The sequence below is a fragment of the Hyla sarda genome, chromosome 2 (genome assembly GCF_029499605.1).
Source record: "Hyla sarda isolate aHylSar1 chromosome 2, aHylSar1.hap1, whole genome shotgun sequence".
NCBI lineage: Eukaryota > Metazoa > Chordata > Amphibia > Anura > Hylidae > Hyla > Hyla sarda.
Genome location: NC_079190.1, coordinates 370,266,796 through 370,289,802, shown reverse-complemented (window position 1 = coordinate 370,289,802; position 23,007 = coordinate 370,266,796). Strand labels below are relative to the sequence as shown.

The 23,007-nt window shown below is 42.2% G+C and overlaps 1 protein-coding gene across 4 annotated transcripts in view; it reads right to left on the bottom strand.

The window, feature by feature from the left end:
- Positions 1 to 7,423: 7,423 nt before the first annotated feature.
- HIP1 (huntingtin interacting protein 1) overlaps positions 7,424 to 23,007 on the bottom strand; it is a 157,530-nt gene continuing 141,946 nt past the window's right edge. For 3 of the 4 annotated variants that reach the window (XM_056558402.1, XM_056558401.1, XM_056558404.1), the window contains exons 23-30: positions 18,362 to 18,420; positions 17,394 to 17,487; positions 16,203 to 16,303; positions 14,824 to 14,929; positions 14,437 to 14,560; positions 14,237 to 14,298; positions 11,301 to 11,409; positions 7,796 to 8,874 (exon numbers count right to left, since the gene is read on the bottom strand). In XM_056558402.1, coding sequence (XP_056414377.1) covers positions 8,864 to 8,874; positions 11,301 to 11,409; positions 14,237 to 14,298; positions 14,437 to 14,560; positions 14,824 to 14,929; positions 16,203 to 16,303; positions 17,394 to 17,487; positions 18,362 to 18,420 — 666 coding nt within the window. In that variant the 3' untranslated portion in view covers positions 7,796 to 8,863. Of the gene's footprint in view, positions 7,710 to 7,795; positions 8,875 to 11,300; positions 11,410 to 14,236; positions 14,299 to 14,436; positions 14,561 to 14,823; positions 14,930 to 16,202; positions 16,304 to 17,393; positions 17,488 to 18,361; positions 18,421 to 23,007 lie in introns of those variants that run through there. The other variant, XR_008888950.1, reaches the window with a different exon arrangement.

The window sequence follows — 23,007 nt, the reverse complement described above, 5'->3', positions numbered from 1 at the left end:
CGCCGCCGGCTCGATCTCCGGCAGAAATTCTGCCCAGAAATTCTGCAGTGTGAACCCAGCCTTAATGGGAGTGCGGAATCCCATAGAAGTCTATGGGCTTTGAGGTGGAATTCCGCAAGCGGAAATTCTGCCGTGTGAATAGACCTTTAGGTGTATGTCGAGGCATAGATGGATCAAGCATGTGGAATTTTAAATGCCTGATCCTTTTTTTTCTCAGGAAGAAAAGTCTGGCAGTGGCTTACCACTTCTGTCACCGCTCAGAACACACAAGCCAGTTATTCGTAATCACGTCTTGAAGCAAAACGTAGGATACAGCTAAAGCCATGATCTGACTTACTGAGGGTTAAACATCTGCTTATGTGAACAAACTTTCAATTTCAACAACCTAGGGTGTAGAATTTAATAAGATAAAAACATCATTAAACATTCTCACCTATATTACAGCAGGCATCTTCCTTTTCCAAATTCTTGCAGATGGGCTGCAATTTCTTACATAGAGGAGCTTCAAATTTGGACAGTCTCCTAGTGCTCTGCCATCTCGTATCTACTATAACCTACACACAGCCTTTGTACTGTGTACAGCATTGTTTTTACCTTATTATTTGCAGGCTTTCCTCATCCCCAAATATGCTTTTGATCACAGCCACACACAGTAGGATAGGCGTGGCGCTAGGTACGCTATGCCCACGCCCACCCCGTGTCAGCACTGGGACCAGTGTGTTTGACACACAGGACCCAGCGCATCTAACGTGCGCGCCGCCGCGTTATCCAGGCAAGCACTCGCTCCCTCAGTGAGCGCTCGCTCCCGTCGTCTGCCTCCTCAGTGCGCCTGCGCGCCCAGGACAGTCCCCGTTACTAGAGGCAGAGAAGACATGCACTCTCTGCCTCTAGCACTGCACAGGAGCACTGAGCCGGCAGGTGGCGGGAGTGAGTGCTTGCCTGGATACCATACGCCGCGGCGCTTGTTAGCTGAGCTGAGGGGCGCATGTGCTGGGACCTGTGTGTCAATCACACAGCGGTCCCAGTGCTGACGTACAGGGGTGGGGTGGCGGCGGCGGTGCATAGCATACTTCAGGCCATGCCTATCCGACTGTATATGGCTGCGATCAAAAGCATTTTTTGGGGTGATAAAAGCAGGCAGAAATAAGGTAAAAACGGTGCTGTACACACCATCTGCACACAGTACAAAGGCCGTGTGTAGGTTATAGAACCCACAGTGCATGACAATTGCGCTTTAAGCAAACAATTCTATTCATAAAATGTTTTACCAGGGTTCAAGTCCTGCAGGAACACATGGGAGTGGAGATCCTGCACTTTTTCCACAGCAGGAACACCATTCCCATTAGAAGGTGTCCTGCAAGACAAGCCTTTGAGTGGAAACAATGGGTGAGTCCCCTCACTTTTTTCCCCAGGGGCTTAACCCCTGGTTTTTACAAATGCAGCCAGCAAAGATGTGTTGTTTGTAGACATGCTTCTAGGACTTCCTCTACTGTTGACAATGTCATTTCCATAAAACAATGTATTAAAGGGGTACTCCGGTGAAAAACTTTTTTTTTTTTAATCAACTGGTGCCAGAAAGTTAAACAGATTTGTAAATGAGTGACCGAAAGAAACTTTCCTCAAGGGCTCAAAAATGGAAATATTGTATAGGTAGGGTAGGGGATTTATTATTCACTGAAAGAGCAACTAAAACAACAACCTACAGGTGTGGAAGACCACACAATAAAATGGTGAATATACCCCAGTTAAAAATAATTTATGACAAGTATAATCATGTATAAAAGTAATTTTATTGATATATATAGTTAAAAAAATACATATATGTATATCTGAAATCACAGAATCAATTCATAAACGGTAGTATAAAAATAGAGAATATATAAAAGTATAAGTATAAAAGTATAAGGTGGATGCTGGGGTGAGAGAGCCTGTATGCCAATAAAATAGATAAAGAAATAAAATAGTTCTTTGAGAAGTCACAATGCTAGTAGTGAGCTGCAATTAATGGTTTATAAATAATAAATAAATTATAAATTAATATCTGCAGGGGTTGCATGCACAAGGTGAGGGGAAGGAGGGGGGAAGGGCGTCGTGCAAAATATGTGCAAGAAAAATGTGCAATACTTGTGGAATTAAATTACCACGCAATGGCCGGTGAGGGCAAACAAATATATGTGATGGAATTATTGATTAATAACCAAGGCAGAAAGCAAATGAATAAAACATAACACTCAAGTGAGTTGCAACAAGTGCAAAGAATTAAAAAATTAATTAACCGTGCAAATGAAGTGGACAAGGACTTGGACATGCAGCCTAAAAAAAAGGGGGGAATAATATCACCTGGGTCACACAGTATAGTGCTGATAATAAGCAATAACAACCAACAGGCAATGGGCAGCAATAATACAGATAGCAGCAGATAGATAGCAGCAAGTTTGGGTGGTGACTAGCAGCAAAGAGTAGTATGCAGGGAAGAAACGGTTTGGTATAAGCTGGCACAGGACTCACCCCAATCCACCTCCACAACTCCGACGCGTTTCGCCGGAAGCGGCTTTGTCAAGGAGTGACAAAGCCGCTTCCGGCGAAACGCGTCGGAGTTGTGGAGGTGGATTGGGGTGAGTCCTGTGCCAGCTTATACCAAACCGTTTCTTCCCTGCATACTACTCTTTGCTGCTAGTCACCACCCAAACTTGCTGCTATCTATCTGCTGCTATCTGTATTATTGCTGCCCATTGCCTGTTGGTTGTTATTGCTTATTATCAGCACTATACTGTGTGACCCAGGTGATATTATTCCCCCCCTTTTTTTTTAGGCTGCATGTCCAAGTCCTTGTCCACTTCATTTGCACGGTTAATTAATTTTTTCATTTTTAATTCTTTGCACTTGTTGCAACTCACTTGAGTGTTATGTTTTATTCATTTGCTTTCTGCCTTGGTTATTAATCAATAATTCCATCACATATATTTGTTTGCCCTCACCGGCCATTGCGTGGTAATTTAATTCCACAAGTATTGCACATTTTTCTTGCACATATTTTGCACGACGCCCTTCCCCCCTCCTTCCCCTCACCTTGTGCATGCAACCCCTGCAGATATTAATTTATAATTTATTTATTATTACCAATCTACTTATTTATAAACCATTAATTGCAGCTCACTACTAGCATTGTGACTTCTCAAAGAACTATTTTATTTCTTTATCTATTTTATTGGCATACAGGCTCTCTCACCCCAGCATCCACCTTATACTTTTATACTTATACTTTTATATATCCTCTATTTTTATACTACCGTTTATGAATTGATTCTGTGATTTCAGATATACATATATGTATTTTTTTAACTATATATTTCAATAAAATTACTTTTATACATGATTATACTTGTCATAAATTATTTTTAACTGGGGTATATTCACCATTTTATTGTGTGGTCTTCCACACCTGTAGGTTGTTGTTAGATTTGTAAATGACTTCTATAAAAAAAATCTTAATCCTTCCTGTACTTATTAGCTGCTGAATACTACAGTGGAAATTCTTTTCTTTTTGAAACACAGAGCTGTCTGCTGACATCATGAGCACAGTGCTCTCTGCTGACATCTCTGTCCATTTTAGGAACTGTCCAGAGTAAAAGGAAATCCCCATAGAGAACATATGCGGTTCTGGACAGTTCCTAAAATGGACAGAGATGTCAGCAGAGAGCACTGTGCTCATGATGTCAGCAGACAGCTCTGTGTTTCAAAAAGAAAAGAATTTCCACTGTAGCAGCTAATAAGTACAGGAAGGATTAAGATTTTTTTAATAGAAGTAATTTACAAATCTGTTTAACTTTCTGGCACCAGTTGATTTAAAAAAAATTTTTTTCACCGGAGTACCCCTTTAATTGCCAATTGTTTTTTGTTGTTTATAAGGTCTGGTGCAGTGAATGTGATGTCACTTATATTGGCAGCACCAAGAAACGAATACAAGAACATCTTTGAGGTTTATACAATCCTTTGAGCATTAATGTTTCCAGTGTATCTAAGCATTTTCGTGACGTCCATTTTGGTGATGTTTCAAATTTTTACACGTGTAGAAATAGTGGGTAAACCTGGGAGAGAAGATCGGCTTAGAGCTCTCCGCAACAGAGAAGTATTTGTCTGTTGGATTTATCTGTTGTGGTGCTCTCAGTCCAATGGGTTAAATTGCAGGTCCGATCTTACCCTACATTATAGACATGTGACTTATACAATTTTTTTTATGTTTGGTGATCTTTATTTATGTGTTAGGTTTGATAACATAACTTTTGTGACCCTTTTTGACCATTGATTTACATATTTCTTTTTTTAGTTTTGTGTTTATGTGTTATTGTTTCTACTGTAAATCTGGTGGGAAGTACATGTGTGAATGTGTATTGCTGTTTTCACTAGGTACCGAAGGTAGTGCTGATTGGGTTTATTCCTCCTCCTGTTAATTACCTTACCTGAGTTACACCATATATATATGCCGCCTGGTATCCCTCCTAACGTTGCATTTGATAAAGGGCTCAAGTCCTGCAGGAACGCATGGGAATGGAGTTCCTGCACTTTTTTGTTTGTTTTGTTTTTTACAGGAGAAACACGTTTCCCATTAGTAGCAGTCCAGCCTTTGAGTAGAAATCTTGGGTGAGTTCCCACACTTTATTCCCAGGACTTGATCCCTGGTCACATGGCCTAAAACATGTCATGCGTGTCTAGCGTTTCTCTGTTTTTACCTGTTGATTGTCCATTTTTACTGGCAAGAATTTTATTTGGATTCCAATAGAGCTGAATAATTTTATCTGCCAGCTACCTACTTTCTTCTTCTTATCTGTTGCTGGAGCACAGCCCATGCGGAGGAGTTAGGTGAGCGGACCTCCCTTCTGCTAATATTTTATCCTGTGACAATGTCATGTTTAAAGAGGTTGATCACGTATACTCTCCTGTCTTATCTAGTATATGTAGGGGGAGAAAAAAAGACAGATATGGCGCTAATATAGTGCCGGTTATCCCTGGATAAAAGATGTATGGTAGAAAACCATACACCTTTAAGTGTTGCGCTAGTTTCAGGCGCAACACTGATGAAAGCTTTGAGCAGGAGTCTTTTTGCAGGTACGCCGGGAGCAGCTGGCAGTCGGTCCCGTCGGAGACGGTGGGTAGGATAGTTTTGCAGATGCGGGAGGTTGGAATCCTGGCACGGGTTTCCTAGACATTCCCGTGGATGGCGACTTCTGCGCTGAAGCGCTACACCGGGAGGGTTAGACAGCAGTCGGAGAGGGTGCAGAGATACAGTGATAACTTTTTATTATTTTCATAAAAAGTATTGGTGCTCAGTTGGACAACACATTTCGGAGGGGCTCCCTTCTTCCTCAGGTCCGCATGCGGACCTGAGGAAGGAGGGAGCCCCTCCGAAACGCGTTGTCCAACAGAGCACCAATACTTTTTATGAAAATAATAAAAAGTTATCACTACATCTGTTTACCCTCTCCGACTGCTGTGTAACCCCGCCGGTTGCGCGCTTTAGCGCGCAAGTCGCCATCCACGGGAAGGTCTAGGAAACCTGTGCCGGGATTCTAAACTCCCGCATCTCCTGTCTAATCTGACCTAGGTTGTAGCGAGACAAAAATGCACTTCTAGATGGCGGCTTTGGGAACCTGCCAGGAAAACTGCTTTAAAAGCACCAGGCTCTTCAGTATGACCCATATTATTACCAATTTTTGTATATGGATATTACAATGCTGTGTGCTTGATATTATGCTCCATTTGGATTAGTTATCATACCTTAGGCACACATACGTGAATTATAGTACCTGTAATCATGTCCTGCAATTCAAGCCTTTAGGCTGGCTTAACACCGACTTTAAGCTCCATATACTGTGTTCATTCAGATGACCAGAGTTAAAGGGGTAGTCCACCGGAATTTTTTTTTTATTTTAAATCAACTGGTGCCAGAAAGTTAAACAGATTTGTAAATTACTTCTATTAAAAAAATCTTAATCCTTCCAGCACTTATCAGCTGCCGTCCACAGGAAGTTATTTTCTTTTTGAATTTCCTTTCTAACTAACCACAGCGCTCTCTGCTGACACCTCTGTCCATTTTAGGAACTGTCCAGAGTAAGCGCAAATCCCCATAGAAAACCTATCTTGCTTTGGATAGTTCCTAAAAATGGACAGAGGTGTCAGCAGAGAGCATTATGGTCAGGCAGAAAGGAAATTCAAAAAGAAAAGAACTTCCTGTGGATCATAACAGCAGCTGATAAGTTGTGGAACAATTAAGATTTTTTAATAGAAGTAATTTGCAAATCTGTTTAACTTTCTGGAACCAGTTGATAAAAAAAGCGGGTAAAAAATACTGCAGGTTATGTGATATGATGTGACCAAAAGCAGCAATTTTGGAGTTTCGTATTTTTTTTTTTACTTTTACGCTGTTCACTATGCAGGATCATAAACATGCAGTGATACCACACGTTTTTTTTTTTTTATTGTTTTTAATGGGAAAAGGATAGTGATTTATATTTTTATTAGGAGTAGGATGGCTTTTATATATTTTTTTAATATTTATTTTACACTTTTTAAGTCCCCACTGGCAACAAATTATCGCAATTATTAGATTGCAAAGTACTGCTCATCGGACCCCCCTGTGATTCCACTATGGAGGTCTGATGAGCCCATCTACAGGCTGCACAAGAAGACCTGCCAACCTGCTTGCAGGAGGAGGGTAATAGACCTTTGGCAGATGTTTACACTCATTGGACCGCTGGGATTGCACTATGGGGGTCCGATGAGCCCACCTGAACTTACTGCCACCTCTATTTTCACTATAGATGCCATGATTGACATTGATCTTATGGGCGATTCCAAGCAGTGTGCATCCAGCTGTTGCAAAACTACAACTCCTAGCATGCCTGGAAAGCCCTGGCTGGGCATGCTGGGAGTTGTAGTTTTACAACAGCTGGAGGCACACTGGTTGGAAAACACCGTACTAGTCCCTAAAAAAGAACAGTTTGTAAGAATGACGCCATCCTTAAAGGGGTATTCCAGGCAAAAACATTTTTTATATATATCAACTGGCTCCGGAAAGTTAACCAGATTTGTAAATTACTTCTATTAAATCCTTCCAATAGTTATTAGCTTCTGAAGTTTTCTATCTAACTGCTCAATGATGATGTCATGTCCCGGGAGCTGTGCATGATGGGAAAATATCCCCATAGGAACTGCACAGCTCCCGGGACATGAGTCATCATTGAGCAGTTAGACAGAAAACAACAACTCAACTTCAGAAGCTAATAACTATTGGAAGCATTAAGATTTTTTAATAGAAGTAATTTACAAATCTGTTTAACTTTCCGGAGCCAGTTGATATATACAAAAAAGTTTTGGCCTGGAATACCCCTTTAAGAGAAAAAGAAATGGTTATCTTTCCACTTCCTTTCTGCAACCAAGATATTTTTTATGTCATGCTTTAACTTTAATTTAAAAAAAACGTATTCAACCTACGAAGAAATTCAAAATGTCTAAATATTTTGGAACTTTCAACTTTATCCTTTAAGAATTCTAAGGCATTTCTGTTACAGAATAAAAAGAAGCAGGAAAAAATGAACATGGATTTATTAGTGTAAATGCAATAGTGACATCTACTTGTGCCAAGCCTTATGGCACAAATGTGAAAACATTATAACACCATGGTCTATATCAGTGGTCTTCAACCTGCGGACCTCCAGATGTTGCAAAACTACAACTCCCAGCATGCCCGGACAGCCGTTGGCTGTCCGGGCATGCTGGGAGTTGTAGTTTTGCAACATCTGGAGGTCCGCAGGTTGAAGACCACTGGTCTATATAATGTCTTCCCTTACAGTCACAGAATGTGTATCCAGAATCCATGGCCTCAATTCCTCCACATCTTTCTTCCTGCTGTAAACTCAGATGGCAGTGCAGGATATGATAGGACCCCGGGGAATAGACCCATATATAGCACCTACCAAAGGAAAGATTTCACAAGGGATTTGTCCAGAAAATGGGACATTTCATGGACAGAGATCAGTGTTGGGGGTCTTAAGTTTACTGAGTGATCTTAGGTCATGAGTGCGAATACTCTCAAGTCTTCTGGTCACAGAGCCCACTGTACATTTATACAATATATAATATTGATGTCTTCCAAACAATTCTACATGTTTGGTTAAAACCAATACATTATTTTTATGCCCAAAACGTTGCTGTTTTTGTTAAGTTTACAGCACCAATAATATCAAGTCATTCTCTCTTTCTGTGACTATAACATTGTCCAGTAACCTATAAAGCAAAAGTTGTAGTCCATTTTCTTCGCCAACTAATTTAAATATGTCTGAACAATAGCTGAAGGTCTCTGTCTCTCATACGCCCCCTAGGGGCTTATTTGTGCTCCTGGTCACTCCACACCATATAATGAATTGTATTTAGCTGAATGGAATTAACTGAATGCTGCTATTAAGCACCTAATCGTCTCCTTTAGGTGCCAGAATCTCACAGGCTGTCTGGCGTCCAAGGCAAGAGCTAATACTCTGCACCCTGTTGAGTTGTTCTGGTCCCTTCATGTGATCCTGAACTAACATATATATCAAGAAATGGAATATATTTGTCTCCCAAGCATGGAAGGTGAGTCGTGGTTAAGCGTGGGAGCAGTATACAGGTTCGTGAATCCTCCCTGTTGCATCATCGATACTCGTCTCCTTCCTTTCCGCCATTCTGTAGCCCATTAGGAAAAACTCAGAACCAGATAGACGTGGCCAGTTCAGGCTGTGTTGAGAAGATCTGAATTGAATGCCATAGACGTGTGCTTTCAAAGTTATCTGCTGTGTGCGTTCTGTATGTTGAGTGGAAGCCGTAATACAGCCTATTCAGCAGCTGCAGTGAAAAATCATGAGAAAGGAGAAATTATTTTGTTGCAGTCTAAATGAATGAAAAATAGAAGTAAAATCAGATAAGAACAACCCCTTTGAGAGACACAAACCATTGGGTTTTGCAGTTCCTAGGCTGTGCTGAACACTCATTTCTGTATTGCAAGCCGTGTGGTTAGGAGATAACTGATAGTGGGGGATACAACCTCTGGGACCCTTGCTATTTCAAGAAAGGGGACCTAACTCTTGGCGGTGAGCACACTTGACTGCTCATTCTCTACAGTAGCTGCCGGTACTGTACTAGGCCATCTTCAGCAACTGCCACAGAAAAGGAATGGAGTGGTGGTGCGTATGTGTGTCTGTCACTCCATTCTGACAGGAGACTTGAGTTCTCATTCTTGAGATTGCTGGGGTCCCAAAAGTCGGACACCCCAAGATCAGACAATTATTTCCTATCCTGTGAAAAAGGGAAAAATTTGTAATGGTGGGACAAAGTTCCCACAGTTACTTATTCTACAGAAAGTACTTTAAAGTATGCTATTGCAGATCTCCAGACTTTTAAAACTGTTACTAACACTTTCCCCTGCCAGGGGAAGGTGAAAGAGTCACCTGTACCCTATCCTTACTGCTGCTGTGGTAGAGAGGTTAGATGGTGAATACAGCAAAAAATAATCCCACTGAAAAAAGGAGTTGTAGAATCTGGACAACCCCTTTCCATATGGACATCACAGAGAGGTGCTGCTCCCTCACTAGAACTTTCCATTAGCCACAGCTGTGAGCTTTTTTGGCTCCAACTCAGCACATCCTATTTACTTAAAGGGGTTCTTTAAAGGAGATTTCTTGGTTTGTGCAGGGAGCTGAGAGCTGCAGAAGACTACACAGACCATGAACCCTTGCATTTGTTTACTGTGTGAGCTGCGGGAGTAGCTGCCTTCAGAGAGTTGAGAAGGTCACATGGTTAGAGAGGCAGTGAATATCAATAAGGGTGGTGTGAGGCCTCAGGCAATCAGGGACAATCACACACTACAGCACTCTGGGCTCTCTGAGAGCTGAGGATAAGGGAGTGTGATGTTCGAAAATGAGGTGTCGGGTCAAAAATGGCCGCTGGATGCAGTAAATTGGTGCTGGACAGTCATCATGTGTGCTAAGACCTACTGGACTTCCTGCCTTTGGGAAAAGATGAGAGAAGCAGGGTATGTGCTTAACAAAGATTACAATTGTACATTTCAAAGTTTTATAACTTTAAAGGAAAACTGTCATATGCTTTCTCCCGCACTATCCACAGGTACCGGTGGACAGTGCGGGAGATGCTGAACATTTTGAGTCCTACCTTGCCCGGATGCGCTGCGCCGTTCGCCCGTTATAGCAGTTTTTCTGTATATTTAAATTAGGTGCTAAATGGCACGGGCTGTGTTACTGCCTTCATCTGGCACTGTGACGTAACCGCCGCCCGGCCCGCAGCACCGCCCGGCTAATGAATATTCATTATTATCTTACACTCTCCTTCTCATCCCGGACGATACTGCGCATGTGCGGGATTTCCTACTATACCCGGAAGCGGTCTTCAGCGCTGCTTCATTAGTCCGGAGCAGCGCTGGAGTAAATTCCGCACATGCGCAGTATCGGCCGGGATGAGAAGGAGAGTGTACGACATTATATGAATATTCATTAGCCGGGCGGTGCTGCGGGCCGGGCGGTGGTTACGTCACAGTGCCAGATGAAGGCAGTAACCCCACCCGTGCTAGTTAGCAGCCAATTTAAATATACAGAAAAACTGCTATAACGGGTGAACGGCACAGCGCATCCGGGCAAGGTAAGACTCAAAATGTTCAGCGCCTCCCGCACTATCCAACGGTACCTGTGGATAGTGTGGGAGAAAACATATGACAGTTTTCCTTTAACATGTGCAGCTATATAAAGGTAATTTAATTTGGCTTGAGTTCCCCTTTAATGAACAATGCTTAACACTGTTTGCAGGATAAGTGTTAAATGTCTAATCAGTGGGGATATCACTGCTGGGACCTATGAGTTTTAAAAACAGGGATCCTGTGTCCCCCATTTGAATGGGGCAGCGGTTGAACATGCTCTATTGAATTCTATAGAAAGACAGCCAAACCGAGTACAGGGCTTAGTTATCTACATCAGGCCCATAAAGTGAAAGGTTTTATTCAAATAATATCATTAGATATGGGAATTACTACTTAAACTAAACTAGTAGAAACTGGTTTTTGTTGCTTCTCAGTAGGAATTTATTAAATACAAACTAGCTGTGGTTTTATCTATTAAGTTTAGTTTACTTATTTTCTACATAAATATCATTATGATTATTATCTTTCTGAGAAAGTAAAGAACATAAAGTAGTATATGCCCCCTGACTATCAAACTACTGAGCACACTCACTTGGAGTTATGCAACAGTGAGCACTAAGCTTACCATCTCCCCACCCTTCTGAGACTCCGGCTAATTCATAGTGCTTCTTCCTTAAATCTCCAAGTTTTTCTCTCTCTTTTTGCAATTGGTTCTCCAACTCCAGCACTCGAACCTATCAAGTTAAAGGATTTTATTTGTATGTGAGACAATCATGATAGACTAGTACAACACATCCTGGCTATAGCAAACCATCAGAGGGGGTCTCAACACTGAGACCCTGACTGATCTAAACTTTTGATGTCTGTGTAACACATCAAAAGTTTATTTAAATGACAGTAATGTTTTAAAGTTTAATTCTAGCAGTAGAACATATGAAGTCCTATGCAAGGTACCATAAAAAAAACTTGCTGGTGAAGACTTAAGATCATAGTGACATAGGCTCCATTAATGGAGTTAATTTTAGTAGGTTGTCCATCCAATTACTATTTTCACATAGGGAATGTTGTAAATTTATAAAAGAAATCCTAGTCACCTAACTGATGCCCAGCTTCTCTTGCTCTGACCCTTCCTGGGTCATATCCTACCCCCCCCCCCCCCTTTCGATATTTGTTTGTTATGGGCCACCACAACTGCAAAAAACTTGCTGTAGTGGTCACATATCTGGGTTAACAGGGCCCAGAAAGTAGAAATTAGCAAGACCCAGGAATTGCTGGAATGTAAATTGAAGGGGATCTGCAGGGGTGAGTATACGTCTTATATTGTTTTACAACATTCTGACTTGTATTAAAAATGAGAAGGGTTTTCCATGATTTTTTTTTTCATCCTTTGAGTTCATGATGCCAAGTTATTATACTGTGTAATATGCTTCTATTACCTCCATGCATTGCTTTATCTTGTTTTCATGCACGAGAACCTAATCCGCAAATACTGTAGAGCAAGTCTTTTTGTGTACAATTGTCTCTGACCTTTCCTAGAATTCCATGTGACTAAAGATAAAGACCCTGATTTATCAAAATATGTGAAAGAAAAACTGTAGAGATTTTCCCAAACCAACCAATCACAGCTCAGTTTTCTTAAACAGCTCTGGTAAAGTGAAAGCTGAGCTGTGATTGGTTGCTATGGGAAAATTTCTCAAGTTTTTCTCTCACAAATCAGGGTCAATATCTATGGCTCAACGGCTGAAAAAAAGAAAATCCTGGAATACGCCTTTACATTTTTTTATACAGCTCAGAATGTTGTAAAATAATATAAGACGTTATACTCACCACTGCAGATCCCCTTCCATTATCATTTCAGCGATAGCTGGGTCCTTTGCCAGTTTCTACTTTCTGGGCCTTCTCACCACTACAGCAAATTTTTAGCCATATGGGTGGCCCATAACAACTAGAGATTAGCTAGGTGAATATTAAGGTGAATAGAATTTATTTTTTGATTTTACAACATTCTCTTAGTAAAAATGCTAACTGGCTGGACAACTTAATAAAAATAACTCCATTAGTGAAGCCTATGTCACCATGATCTAAAGTCTTCACCAACTAATATAACAAAAAATAAATGAATATGAGAAAATGGAAGATAACATTTCAGGAAAAAAGGACATTTCCTGTTATAAGTATTAAACATTAATTCATTTAATCTTCCATGCATGTTGTTTAATAAGCAGGCAATTAAGGTTGAGGTTGCTTAGGTACACAAGAAGTAACCACCTGGAATGACACACGATTCACTGGAAGTGCTGTTTGTAAGAGATAAGGGAAAAAAGGGAACGCGCCCCTAGTGAAGTACAGTAAGGCAATTTAATAATGAAAAGATGGTGTGAATCTCACTCACCATATGATGGTGCGCTCAGGGCACAACACCTTATCTCGCATGTAGAATAAGTCTTTAAATCATGCGGCTAGCAATCCCTCCGAACGCTCACCGGAGTCATCGGTAGTATTGGTACAGATGAGAAAAAAAAGTGGAATTTTTCATGCAGCGCTGGACCCAGACGGTGGTAAAGAGACAAGGCTCTTAAAGAGTACAATCAAATGGCATTTATTAATAGCAAGTCAACGCGTTTCTGGCCCATTCTGGGCCCTTCCTCAGGACAAGGTGCACCTTGTCCTGAGGAAGGGCCCATTCTGGGCCAGAAACGCGTTGACGTGCTTTTAATAAATGCCATTTGATTGTACTCTTTAAGAGCCTCGTCTCTTTACCACCGTCTGGGTCCAGCACTGCATGAAAAATTCCACTTTTTTTTCTCATCTGGAAGTGCTGTTTGGCCATTTTGATATTAGCCACCAGCACATTAGCTCAAGTGCAAGAGAGGGAGCAAGAGGTCTTCCTCAAGGTCATCATTTCCCATATAACACAGTAGCTCCCCATTGGAATACCCCTTTATGTAGTTCAAAGGATAGGGGATAAAATGTCTCACGGCAGGGGTCCCGCCGCTGGGGACCCCACAATCTTGTATTTGCCACCCACCTGTTTGAGCTGCACACCGCAGTGCCAGCTCACAAACAGCCGGGTGGCGACCACGGGGCCGGAGTATCGTGACGTCACGACTCCGCCCCATGTGACGTCACCCCCCGCTATGCCAGTCTATGGGAGGGGGCGTGACTGCCGTCACGCCCCCACCCATAGACTTGCATAGCGGGGGTTGACGTCACACGGGGGTGTCACGATACTCTAGCCCCGCGTTCTCCACCCGGCTGTTTGTGAGCTGGCACCGTGGCGTGCAGCTCAAACAGGTGGGTGGCGAATACAAGATTGTGGGTGTCCCCAGCGGCGGGACCCCCACGGTGAGACATCTTATCCCCTATCCTTTGGATAGGGGATAAGATTTCTCAGGGCAGGAGTACCCCTTTAATATAGGCGAAATAAAGAAGACAATGAATATATTTTACAATATTTTTCAGATTACTTCTGTTTAAGTTGGATGAGAAGCAAATATGAGACTAAAGTAAGACAAATGAGGTAATGTGCTGTAAATGATGACATGTTGGTGTTATTAATACCTGTGAGTCCATCTCTTGACGCTTGATCTGAGTGAGGGTCATACTAGAGAAGTCCATTGTTTCTATTGATAGAAGGAGAAAAGACATCATTGATAGCTAGGGCTAGGGATAAGTAACACTGTCTTCAGGCAGGCAAGCAATTATATGTGGCTGGTCCCTTAAAAGTATTCTTGAGAAGCAGGAGACAACTCTAGACTTACCTACTTCTTCTATCTGTGACTTGACTGACTTTGTAGAAGCCACCACCCCAGCAGCATTATGATTTACAACTTTAGAGGCTTGTTGTAGTCTGGTCAAGTTAGAACTGTTCTTATCTGCCTTTACCTACAGGAGTGAATACATTATGAAATTAATTATGGAAAAATTGAGGCTCAATAAAGAATCTCACTAAATACATTTGGTTATTCCTCCAATAAAGGCCAAGTTCATGGTCTATATATATTCCACTTAGGAACGTTATCAAAGCCTGTTTCTCTAGTGCAAATACCATTTTTAAGAAGGCTATGGGGAAAAGAAAGCATAGCAAAACTCAACCTAGGCCAAGGTTTACTCAATACTATGTAATCTGACCTACAAGTGTATGATACCTTGGAAGCCGCTACAAGCTGGGCAGTGCTGGCTGCAATTTCATGGGAACAAACAATAAGATCTTCAAATTTCCCCTGTCCTTGGACCACAAGGTCCGCAGCATCCCTGGAAAGGCAAAGAAGATGATCAGAAGAAAAGCATAGGTAGAGATTATATAGAACTGACATTGTAAAGGTAGAAATATGAAAAAAAGGTATAAAATAAGAAATGATAAATTGACATCTTAAAACATGATATATCCCAGAAAGTATACACTTCTGTACATTTACTTGGTTTATAAGATAGGGACCCTCCGCCGGGGTGTGTCGGCCACTGCTTTGTGCGGGGGTCAGCACAACCCCTTCCAGGGTGCCGTGCAGGAGATCGCAAGAGGTCCCAGTGGTCAGACTCCCCATGACCTAAAACTTATCCCCTATCCTTTGGATATGGGATACGTTTTACTGAACTGGAGTACTCCTTTAAAATGTCCTCTTCTGACCCCTAAAACTTTCTTATTTTTCCATAAACAGGGCTGTAATTGGACTTAATTTTTTTGCGTCATGATCTGTATTATTTTATTGGCACCATTTCTGTTTTGATGGGACTTTTTGATCACTTTTTATGAAAAAAAATTCTGCTACTGTAAGAGCAGTGAGACTGTGGAATTCTCTCCCGGAGGAGGTGGTCATGGTGAACTCAGTAAAAGAGTTCAAAAGGGGTCTGGATGCATTTTTGGAGAATAATAACATCGCTGGTTATGTATACTAGATTTATAGGGACAGAACATTGATCCAGGCATTTATTCTGATTGCCATATTTGGAGTTGGGAAGGAATTTTTACCTCTAGTATGAGATTTTTTTTGCCTTCCTCTGGATCAACTTAGTAGGGACTCATTAGGGATATAGGTTGAAATGATGGACTCTTTTTTCAACCTTATGAACTATATTACTATGTTACTATGCTATATGAAGTGACCAAAAATTCTTAACTTTGTACTTTTTTTACGTTTACGCCATTGACCGTGCTGTTTCATTAACGTTATATTTTAATAGTTTGGACATACCCATGCGGCCATACCACATTTGTTCATGTTTATATATTTTTTAAATTTCATTTAAAAATGAGGGAAAAGGGGTGATTTATACGTTTATTAGAGGAGAGGCTTTTTCACTTTTATTACTTTTTTTTATATTTTTCAGTTTTTTTTTACTCCCCATGGGGCAGTGTTTTAACACAGTGTGTCTCAAGTTGTTGCAAAACTACAATTCCCAATATGCCCAGACAGGCAAAATACTGCTGGGGAAAAAGGAGAAAAAAAAACTGCTATATGGAGAGAAGTTGTTGCTTTGACATAGTAATGAATAGATGTGAGATAGTAATGAATTCATTCTCACTTACACCATCACAGTAGCACCCCAACCCACTGCCTTGGAGGCTGAGATCAGCCCTTCTGTCCACCTCGAGTTTTTAGCATAAAATTCTTTTGTAGATGCTGCACCCTGCAGAAATATGAACCAAATGAAAAAAAAAAAGAAAATGTAGAATAAAGCATAACTGAACAGATGGAATTTCACTACAATAACACATGCAATAAAAACAAAAAGCCAGACTGCATTAAAGGGAACGTGTCATCATTTTCATGATGCCTGATTCACAATTCATCAGGGCGGATCATGGTGGCTTTTCACTGCCCAACTGGCCTTGGCAGATAGATGTCTTCCTATCCCCCAACAGTGAGAGATCCAACAATCAAGGCTGGTGGGAAGAGGTAAAGCCGCAGGGGACTGCACCGAGAAAGTGATGAGTGATTCCCTTTAACAGTATAAAGAGGATGCCCTAGATTTAAAAAACATGACTGCTTTTTCAAAAACAGTACGACACCAGTCAACGGGTCACATAAATTATTGCAGCTCAGGTCATTTCACTTCAGAGGAGCAGAAGAAACAGAATAAGCAAGGACAATCGCTATTCCAAGAAAAAAGCGGCCATAGTTTTCTAATCCTGGGCATCCCTTCAAACTAAGCGCAGATTGTCTGTATTTTCAGCTTTAAAAAATGGCAGTTTTTCATGAAAAAAAAATGCTGAAAAATGTTTTCAGTTTGTTCTTTCATTCAGTGTATTTTTATTTAGGTGTCTTTTGCATTTTATTACTTTTTTACAACAGGTGTTTTTAAGCATTTTTATCTACATCAAGTACTATTATGCAGTCCACAAACAATTCATTTCTATGGAATTAAAACGGCCCAAAAAGCTGATGTTTTTGAGCCGTGACCCTGCACTTAATTTTAGGTCTGTAAAATGACAGCCATATTATCTTACTGAATGGGAATGACCAGGGCAGATTTGCCTTTGTTTTCTAGCCATATTTATAAAACCCTTGTGCCACTTATCCCCACACATAAGCATTGCAGAACAAGTGATGAGTGCTACTCATTTTTGATTATGCTCCCCGCATCAGATGAATAAACAGGGGAATGGCACATCGGCACGCTTCACTGGGTTAAACATCTACCCACCTAACAAAATGTTACCACAATAAGTTTTAATCTGAAATTGGCAAAAACAGACAAAAGCAATGGATATACTGACTCCTCCACTCTCCACGATTTCCTTTTGGAGGTCCTTTGAAGCCAGTATCAAGGCTTGAATAGCCTGCATAAGATCTGTGCATGAGCCTAAAATCCTGCAGAACACAAACAAACATAATATACGGATGAGCCGGTCTGTATGTTATATCGTACATCATCCCACTTTCACTTGATTGGATTAATCTACAACACTAGGCAATGGACTAGAGCAGTGATGTTTCTGGGGAATTAAAGCAAAAGTCCAAATTTGTGAGCCCACGCGATCTTCAGCCCCCGCGTGGCAAGACCTAAGCAGAAAAGGGCTTGTGCATGGAACTTCACCGTGCGTGGTATGGTTGCCTAGGCAACTGTACCGCCCAGCATGGCTTTCATTTACCCATGCTGGAGCTGAAGTTTGCATAAGCTCTAAAATATGCTTTAAATGGGCACTCTCATTAAAACTAATTTTTGCTATTGCACTCATGGTAAATGAAAAATATTTCTAATATACTTTGTTAAAAAAAAATTGAAGTTTTCTATGTTTTATTTGTGCTTAAAAAAGCTCAAGAGCACATTTTCCCCCATCACATACACAGACTTTGGACCGAAGTCCGAACACAGGAAGTGCAGCCTGGAGTGCTGAGGGGGGGGGGGGGGGGTCCAGCCAACAGCATATGGCAGTTATGTGTGAGAGGAGCTATGATTGGATGAGGCTGGACACCCCCTACCCCTCCAGGCGGCACTTCCTGTGTTTGGACTTTGCTCCAAAGTCTGTGTATGAGTTGGGGGAAAATGTGCTCTTGAGCTTTTTTAAGCACAAATAAAACATAGAAAACTTCATTTTTTAAACAAAGTATATTAGAAATATTTTTCATTTACCATAAGGAGTACAATAGCAAAAGTTAGTTTTAATGAGAGTTACCCTTTAAAATATTGTCATCATATAAACTTTATGTGCTGATCTATGTTACAAAATATAAAATGTCTTACTGTTCATTGACTTGTAATTTTAGTCCAGTATCATCTGTCCGTGACTTTTTGAGCATTTCCTGTGGGGGAAAAATTTTTATGAGGTGAACACTAGAGGCCGTCATCATAATAAATACAAAGGAGCTATGAAGTCCCTTCATCCCTTGGTATAAGAGGACTATAGCCTGTAGCATATATCTGCTATCTGTGTGGTGCTTTTAGTCATATGTCTTCATACCCCTGACTCCAGGTAGATGAGCATTTGAAAAATTGCACTGTAGAACCATCTAAATGGCAGCAGTAGCAGTGCTGATGCTATCATCCTATGTCCGATTCTGCTCAGAAATTCCGCTGTGTGAACGAGGCCTTAGAATAGCAATAAAGTAGATGAAATTTGTAGAATCTAAAGGCTGCATAAAAAATTCTCACACAATCTGTGCGTAAAATTGAACTGCGGCACATATTTTAAATCCACAGCATGTCATTTATTCTGAGTAAAAGTGAGTAAAAGTGACACAGAAACAACATTTAAAAAAGCAAAAGTTCACATGATGCACTCCAGTTTAGGTACAGTGGGGGTGATGTTGGTTTTAGTATAGATTACAGGACATTTTCAAAGGCTCATACTTGGGTTTACATGAAAATTCTGAAGCAAAGTTTACACTACCTTTGAGATGGTGTGAAAATGTAAAAAAAAAATAGTGACTTTTGTGTTTTTATTATTAATTTTACCAAAGTTAAATTTGACATTGCAAAATACTACTATATTTTAATATAGTAGGATTTTAAAACTGGAGCCAAAATGTTAAATTTAGGCGTAAATTGAAAAATAAAGCGTAGCAAAACCGAAAACCTCCCATATTTCAAAGCAACAAAGTGAGCTATGAAAATATGATCAGGAAATAAAGATATGATTAATAATACTATAACATAAACGACACAAGTTTTTGAATATGTCCCTCATAGTTATTTTTTTTACACCAAAAATAAAACACATTTTCAACAAACTTCGGATATCTGCTGCAGATTTCCCATTCATGTTAACCTTTTCCATTCATGGTACATCAGTGTATTGTTGCCTATGTCCATGGGATTTGCTAAAAAAAAAAAAAGGCGGTATGGCAGCCCCCAGTAATAATGTACAAAAAATGTAATATAAACAAATGACAAATAGAAATGTTTCAGTATCTGCCTCTAACCAGAAAAAACTAGGCAATACATTGCCTTAAAGACTGCAAGTGAACCTACTGTATTATCTTGAGGACAACAGTGGATAAATGACAAATGTTGCCCATACACTGAGAGGGAAATAGACCACCATAAAAACACCATAAAAATAAAGGATCAGAATTGTTAAAATCCTATAATCCTGTAACTTCTTGCTCCCAACAAGTGCTGAGTTGGGGCAACCCTACAGACATTGGATAGCTGAGCCCGCTGAATTTGGGGGCTCAGACAATTTTCGTCTAATCTGTACATTCACCCAAAGAGTCCAATGATGGTTTCAGCTCTGCTACATTTTTTAGTGATATGCCAAGCAAACCCTATGCTACAATGCTAAACATTCTCCTTCCTTCAACTATTACGAGAGAGCTATTCCTGGAGAAATAACAAGAAGGAGCTGCTGTATCTTACTGATCGGATCAGCAGCCACACCTACACAAAAGAGTAAAGTGATTCTATCAGTACATGTAGTATAAAACGAAAGCAACAGATAAAGTGATGCAGGTCAAAGATTCATTAAAGGGGTTCTCCACTGCTCAGCGTTTGGAACAAACTGCTCCGAACGCTGGAGCCGGGAGCTCGTGACATAATAGCCCCGCCCCCTCATGACATCACACCCTGCCCCCTAATTGCAAGTCTATGGGAGGTGGGGGGGGACAGCCGTCACACCCCCTCCTATAGACTTGCATTGAGGGGGCGGGATGTGACGTCATGAGGGGGCGTGGCTATGACATCACGAGCCCCCAGTGCCGGCTCCAGTGTTTGGAACAATTTGTTCCAAATGCTGAGCAGCGGAATACCCCTTTAAATATGAGTACAGCCCCATTCATACAACCAAATGAAGTACTGCTTCAGGCCGGTTTCAGACGAGGTCAACAAGATCATATGGCCACATTTCTGTGTCAAAATTTCTAAGGCACAGCTTGGCCTGACCACAAGTCTAGGGACCCGATCTGAAAGCCTGTTAGTGATCTTTGATGCTGTCAGTTGAGGACATTAGATCCGCAGTCCGGCTAGGATTTGTGTCTGTATTACGAAGGCCACTTTCACACAGCAGTGTTTTAAGCAGTTGAAAGTATTTGCGTGCCTACACTTCCAGATTTTGTAACCATAGATTAAGGCCTGTTCTCATTCAGCAGCATTCCAAATATTGCACAGACCAGACAATGGGTGGTGTCAGAGTTTTGTACACAGAAAAGCAGATGAAGGGTCCGGGGTAAAACTTCCAGATTTAATAAACATAAACATCCAAGCACATACAATCACTAGATTAGACAGCTTGAAAAGTGTCAGCAAAACAGTGTCTGTTCTGGTATCTATATCTGGTGGGATTTTAATAGAGTTAAAGGAGTAGTCTAGTGCAGACTATTCCAACTCCGTTCTGTGCGGATCGTCCCATGGCATTTAGCCTATCACCGACCGCAGCGATGCCCAGCCTCGGCCGGTGATAGGTTGAGCACCGTGTGACAATCCGTGCACAGGAAGAAGACGGGACCCGAGGACCGATCAGCTGTAGCGGTGCTCCGGGGAACGCAGGAAGGTGAGTGAAAGTTTGTTTTCTTTTTCAGCCCGAGCAGAACGGAGTTGGAATAGTCTGCACTAGACTACTCCTTTAATAAAATCTGCAAGTTTTACAAAAAATGAGGGACACTTCCCCTGCTTTTTGTCCATGTTTTGGACATGCAAATATTTAATATTTTAAAATCTCTTTTGTGGCCTAATGAAAAACTGAACTGATTGTAAACAGCTGTGAACCACAATCTCCGCTCTCTGCTTTCACTCTCTGCTATGACATCTCCATCATGAATATCGCTGCCTTATCTAATAAGGGCCTTATGCACATAAAGTTCAGAGCTGACATTTGTCAAATACAATGGTATTGTTACGCCGAGCGCTCCGGGTCCCCGCTCCTCCCCGGAGCGCTCGCTTCTCTCTCGCTACCGCAGCGCTCCGGGCAGCTCCACTGACCCGGTGCGCTGCGATACCGTCTCCAGCCGGGATGCGATTCGCGATGCGGGTAGCGCCCGCTCGCGATGCGCATCCCGGCTCCCGTACCTGACTCGCTCTCCGTCTGTCCTGTCCCGGCGCGCGCGGCCCCGCTCCCTAGGGCGCGCGCGCGCCGGGTCTCTGCGATTTAAAGGGCCACTGCGCCGCTGATTGGCGCAGTGGTTCCAATTAGTGTGTTCACCTGTGCACTCCCTATTTATACCTCACTTCCCCTTCACTCCCTCACCGGATCTTGTTGCAATTGTGCCAGTGAAAGCGTTTCCTTGTGTGTTCCTAGCCTGTGTTCCAGACCTCCTGCCGTTGCCCCCGACTACGATCCTTGCTGCCTGCCCCGACCTTCTGCTACGTCCGACCTTGCTTCTGTCTACTCCCTTGTACCGCGCCTATCTTCAGCAGTCAGAGAGGTTGAGCCGTTGCTAGTGGATACGACCTGGTCACTACCGCCGCAGCAAGACCATCCCGCTTTGCGGCGGGCTCTGGTGAAAACCAGTAGTGACTTAGAACCGATCCACTAGCACGGTCCACGCCAATCCCTCTCTGGCACAGAGGATCCACTACCTGCCAGCCGGCATCGTGACAGTAGATCCGGCCATGGATCCCGCTGAAGTTCCTCTGCCAGTTGTCGCCGACCTCACCACGGTGGTCGCCCAGCAGTCACAACAGATAGCGCAACAAGGCCAACAGCTGTCTCAACTGACCGTGATGCTACAGCAGCTACTACCACAGCTTCAGCAATCATCTCCTCCGCCAGCTCCTGCACCTCCTCCGCAGCGAGTGGCCGCTTCTGGTCTACGACTATCCTTGCCGGATAAATTTGATGGGGACTCTAAATTCTGCCGTGGCTTTCTTTCCCAATGTTCCCTGCACTTGGAGATGATGTCGGACCAGTTCCCTACTGAAAGGTCTAAGGTGGCTTTCGTAGTCAGCCTTCTGTCTGGAAAAGCTCTGTCATGGGCCACACCGCTCTGGGACCGCAATGACCCCGTCACTGCCTCTATACACTCCTTCTTCTCGGAAATTCGAAGTGTCTTTGAGGAACCTGCCCGAGCCTCTTCTGCTGAGACTGCCCTGTTGAACCTGGTCCAGGGTAATTCTTCCGTTGGCGAGTACGCCGTACAATTCCGTACTCTTGCTTCAGAATTATCCTGGAATAATGAGGCCCTCTGCGCGACCTTTAAAAAAGGCCTATCCAGCAACATTAAAGATGTTCTGGCCGCACGAGAAATCCCTGCTAACCTACATGAACTCATCCATCTTGCCACTCGCATTGACATGCGTTTTTCCGAAAGGCGTCAGGAGCTCCGCCAGGATATGGACTTTGTTCGCACAAGGCGTTTTTTCTCCCCGGCTCCTCTCTCCTCTGGTCCCCTGCAATCCGTTCCTGTGCCTCCCGCCGTGGAGGCTATGCAGGTCGACCGGTCTCGCCTGACACCTCA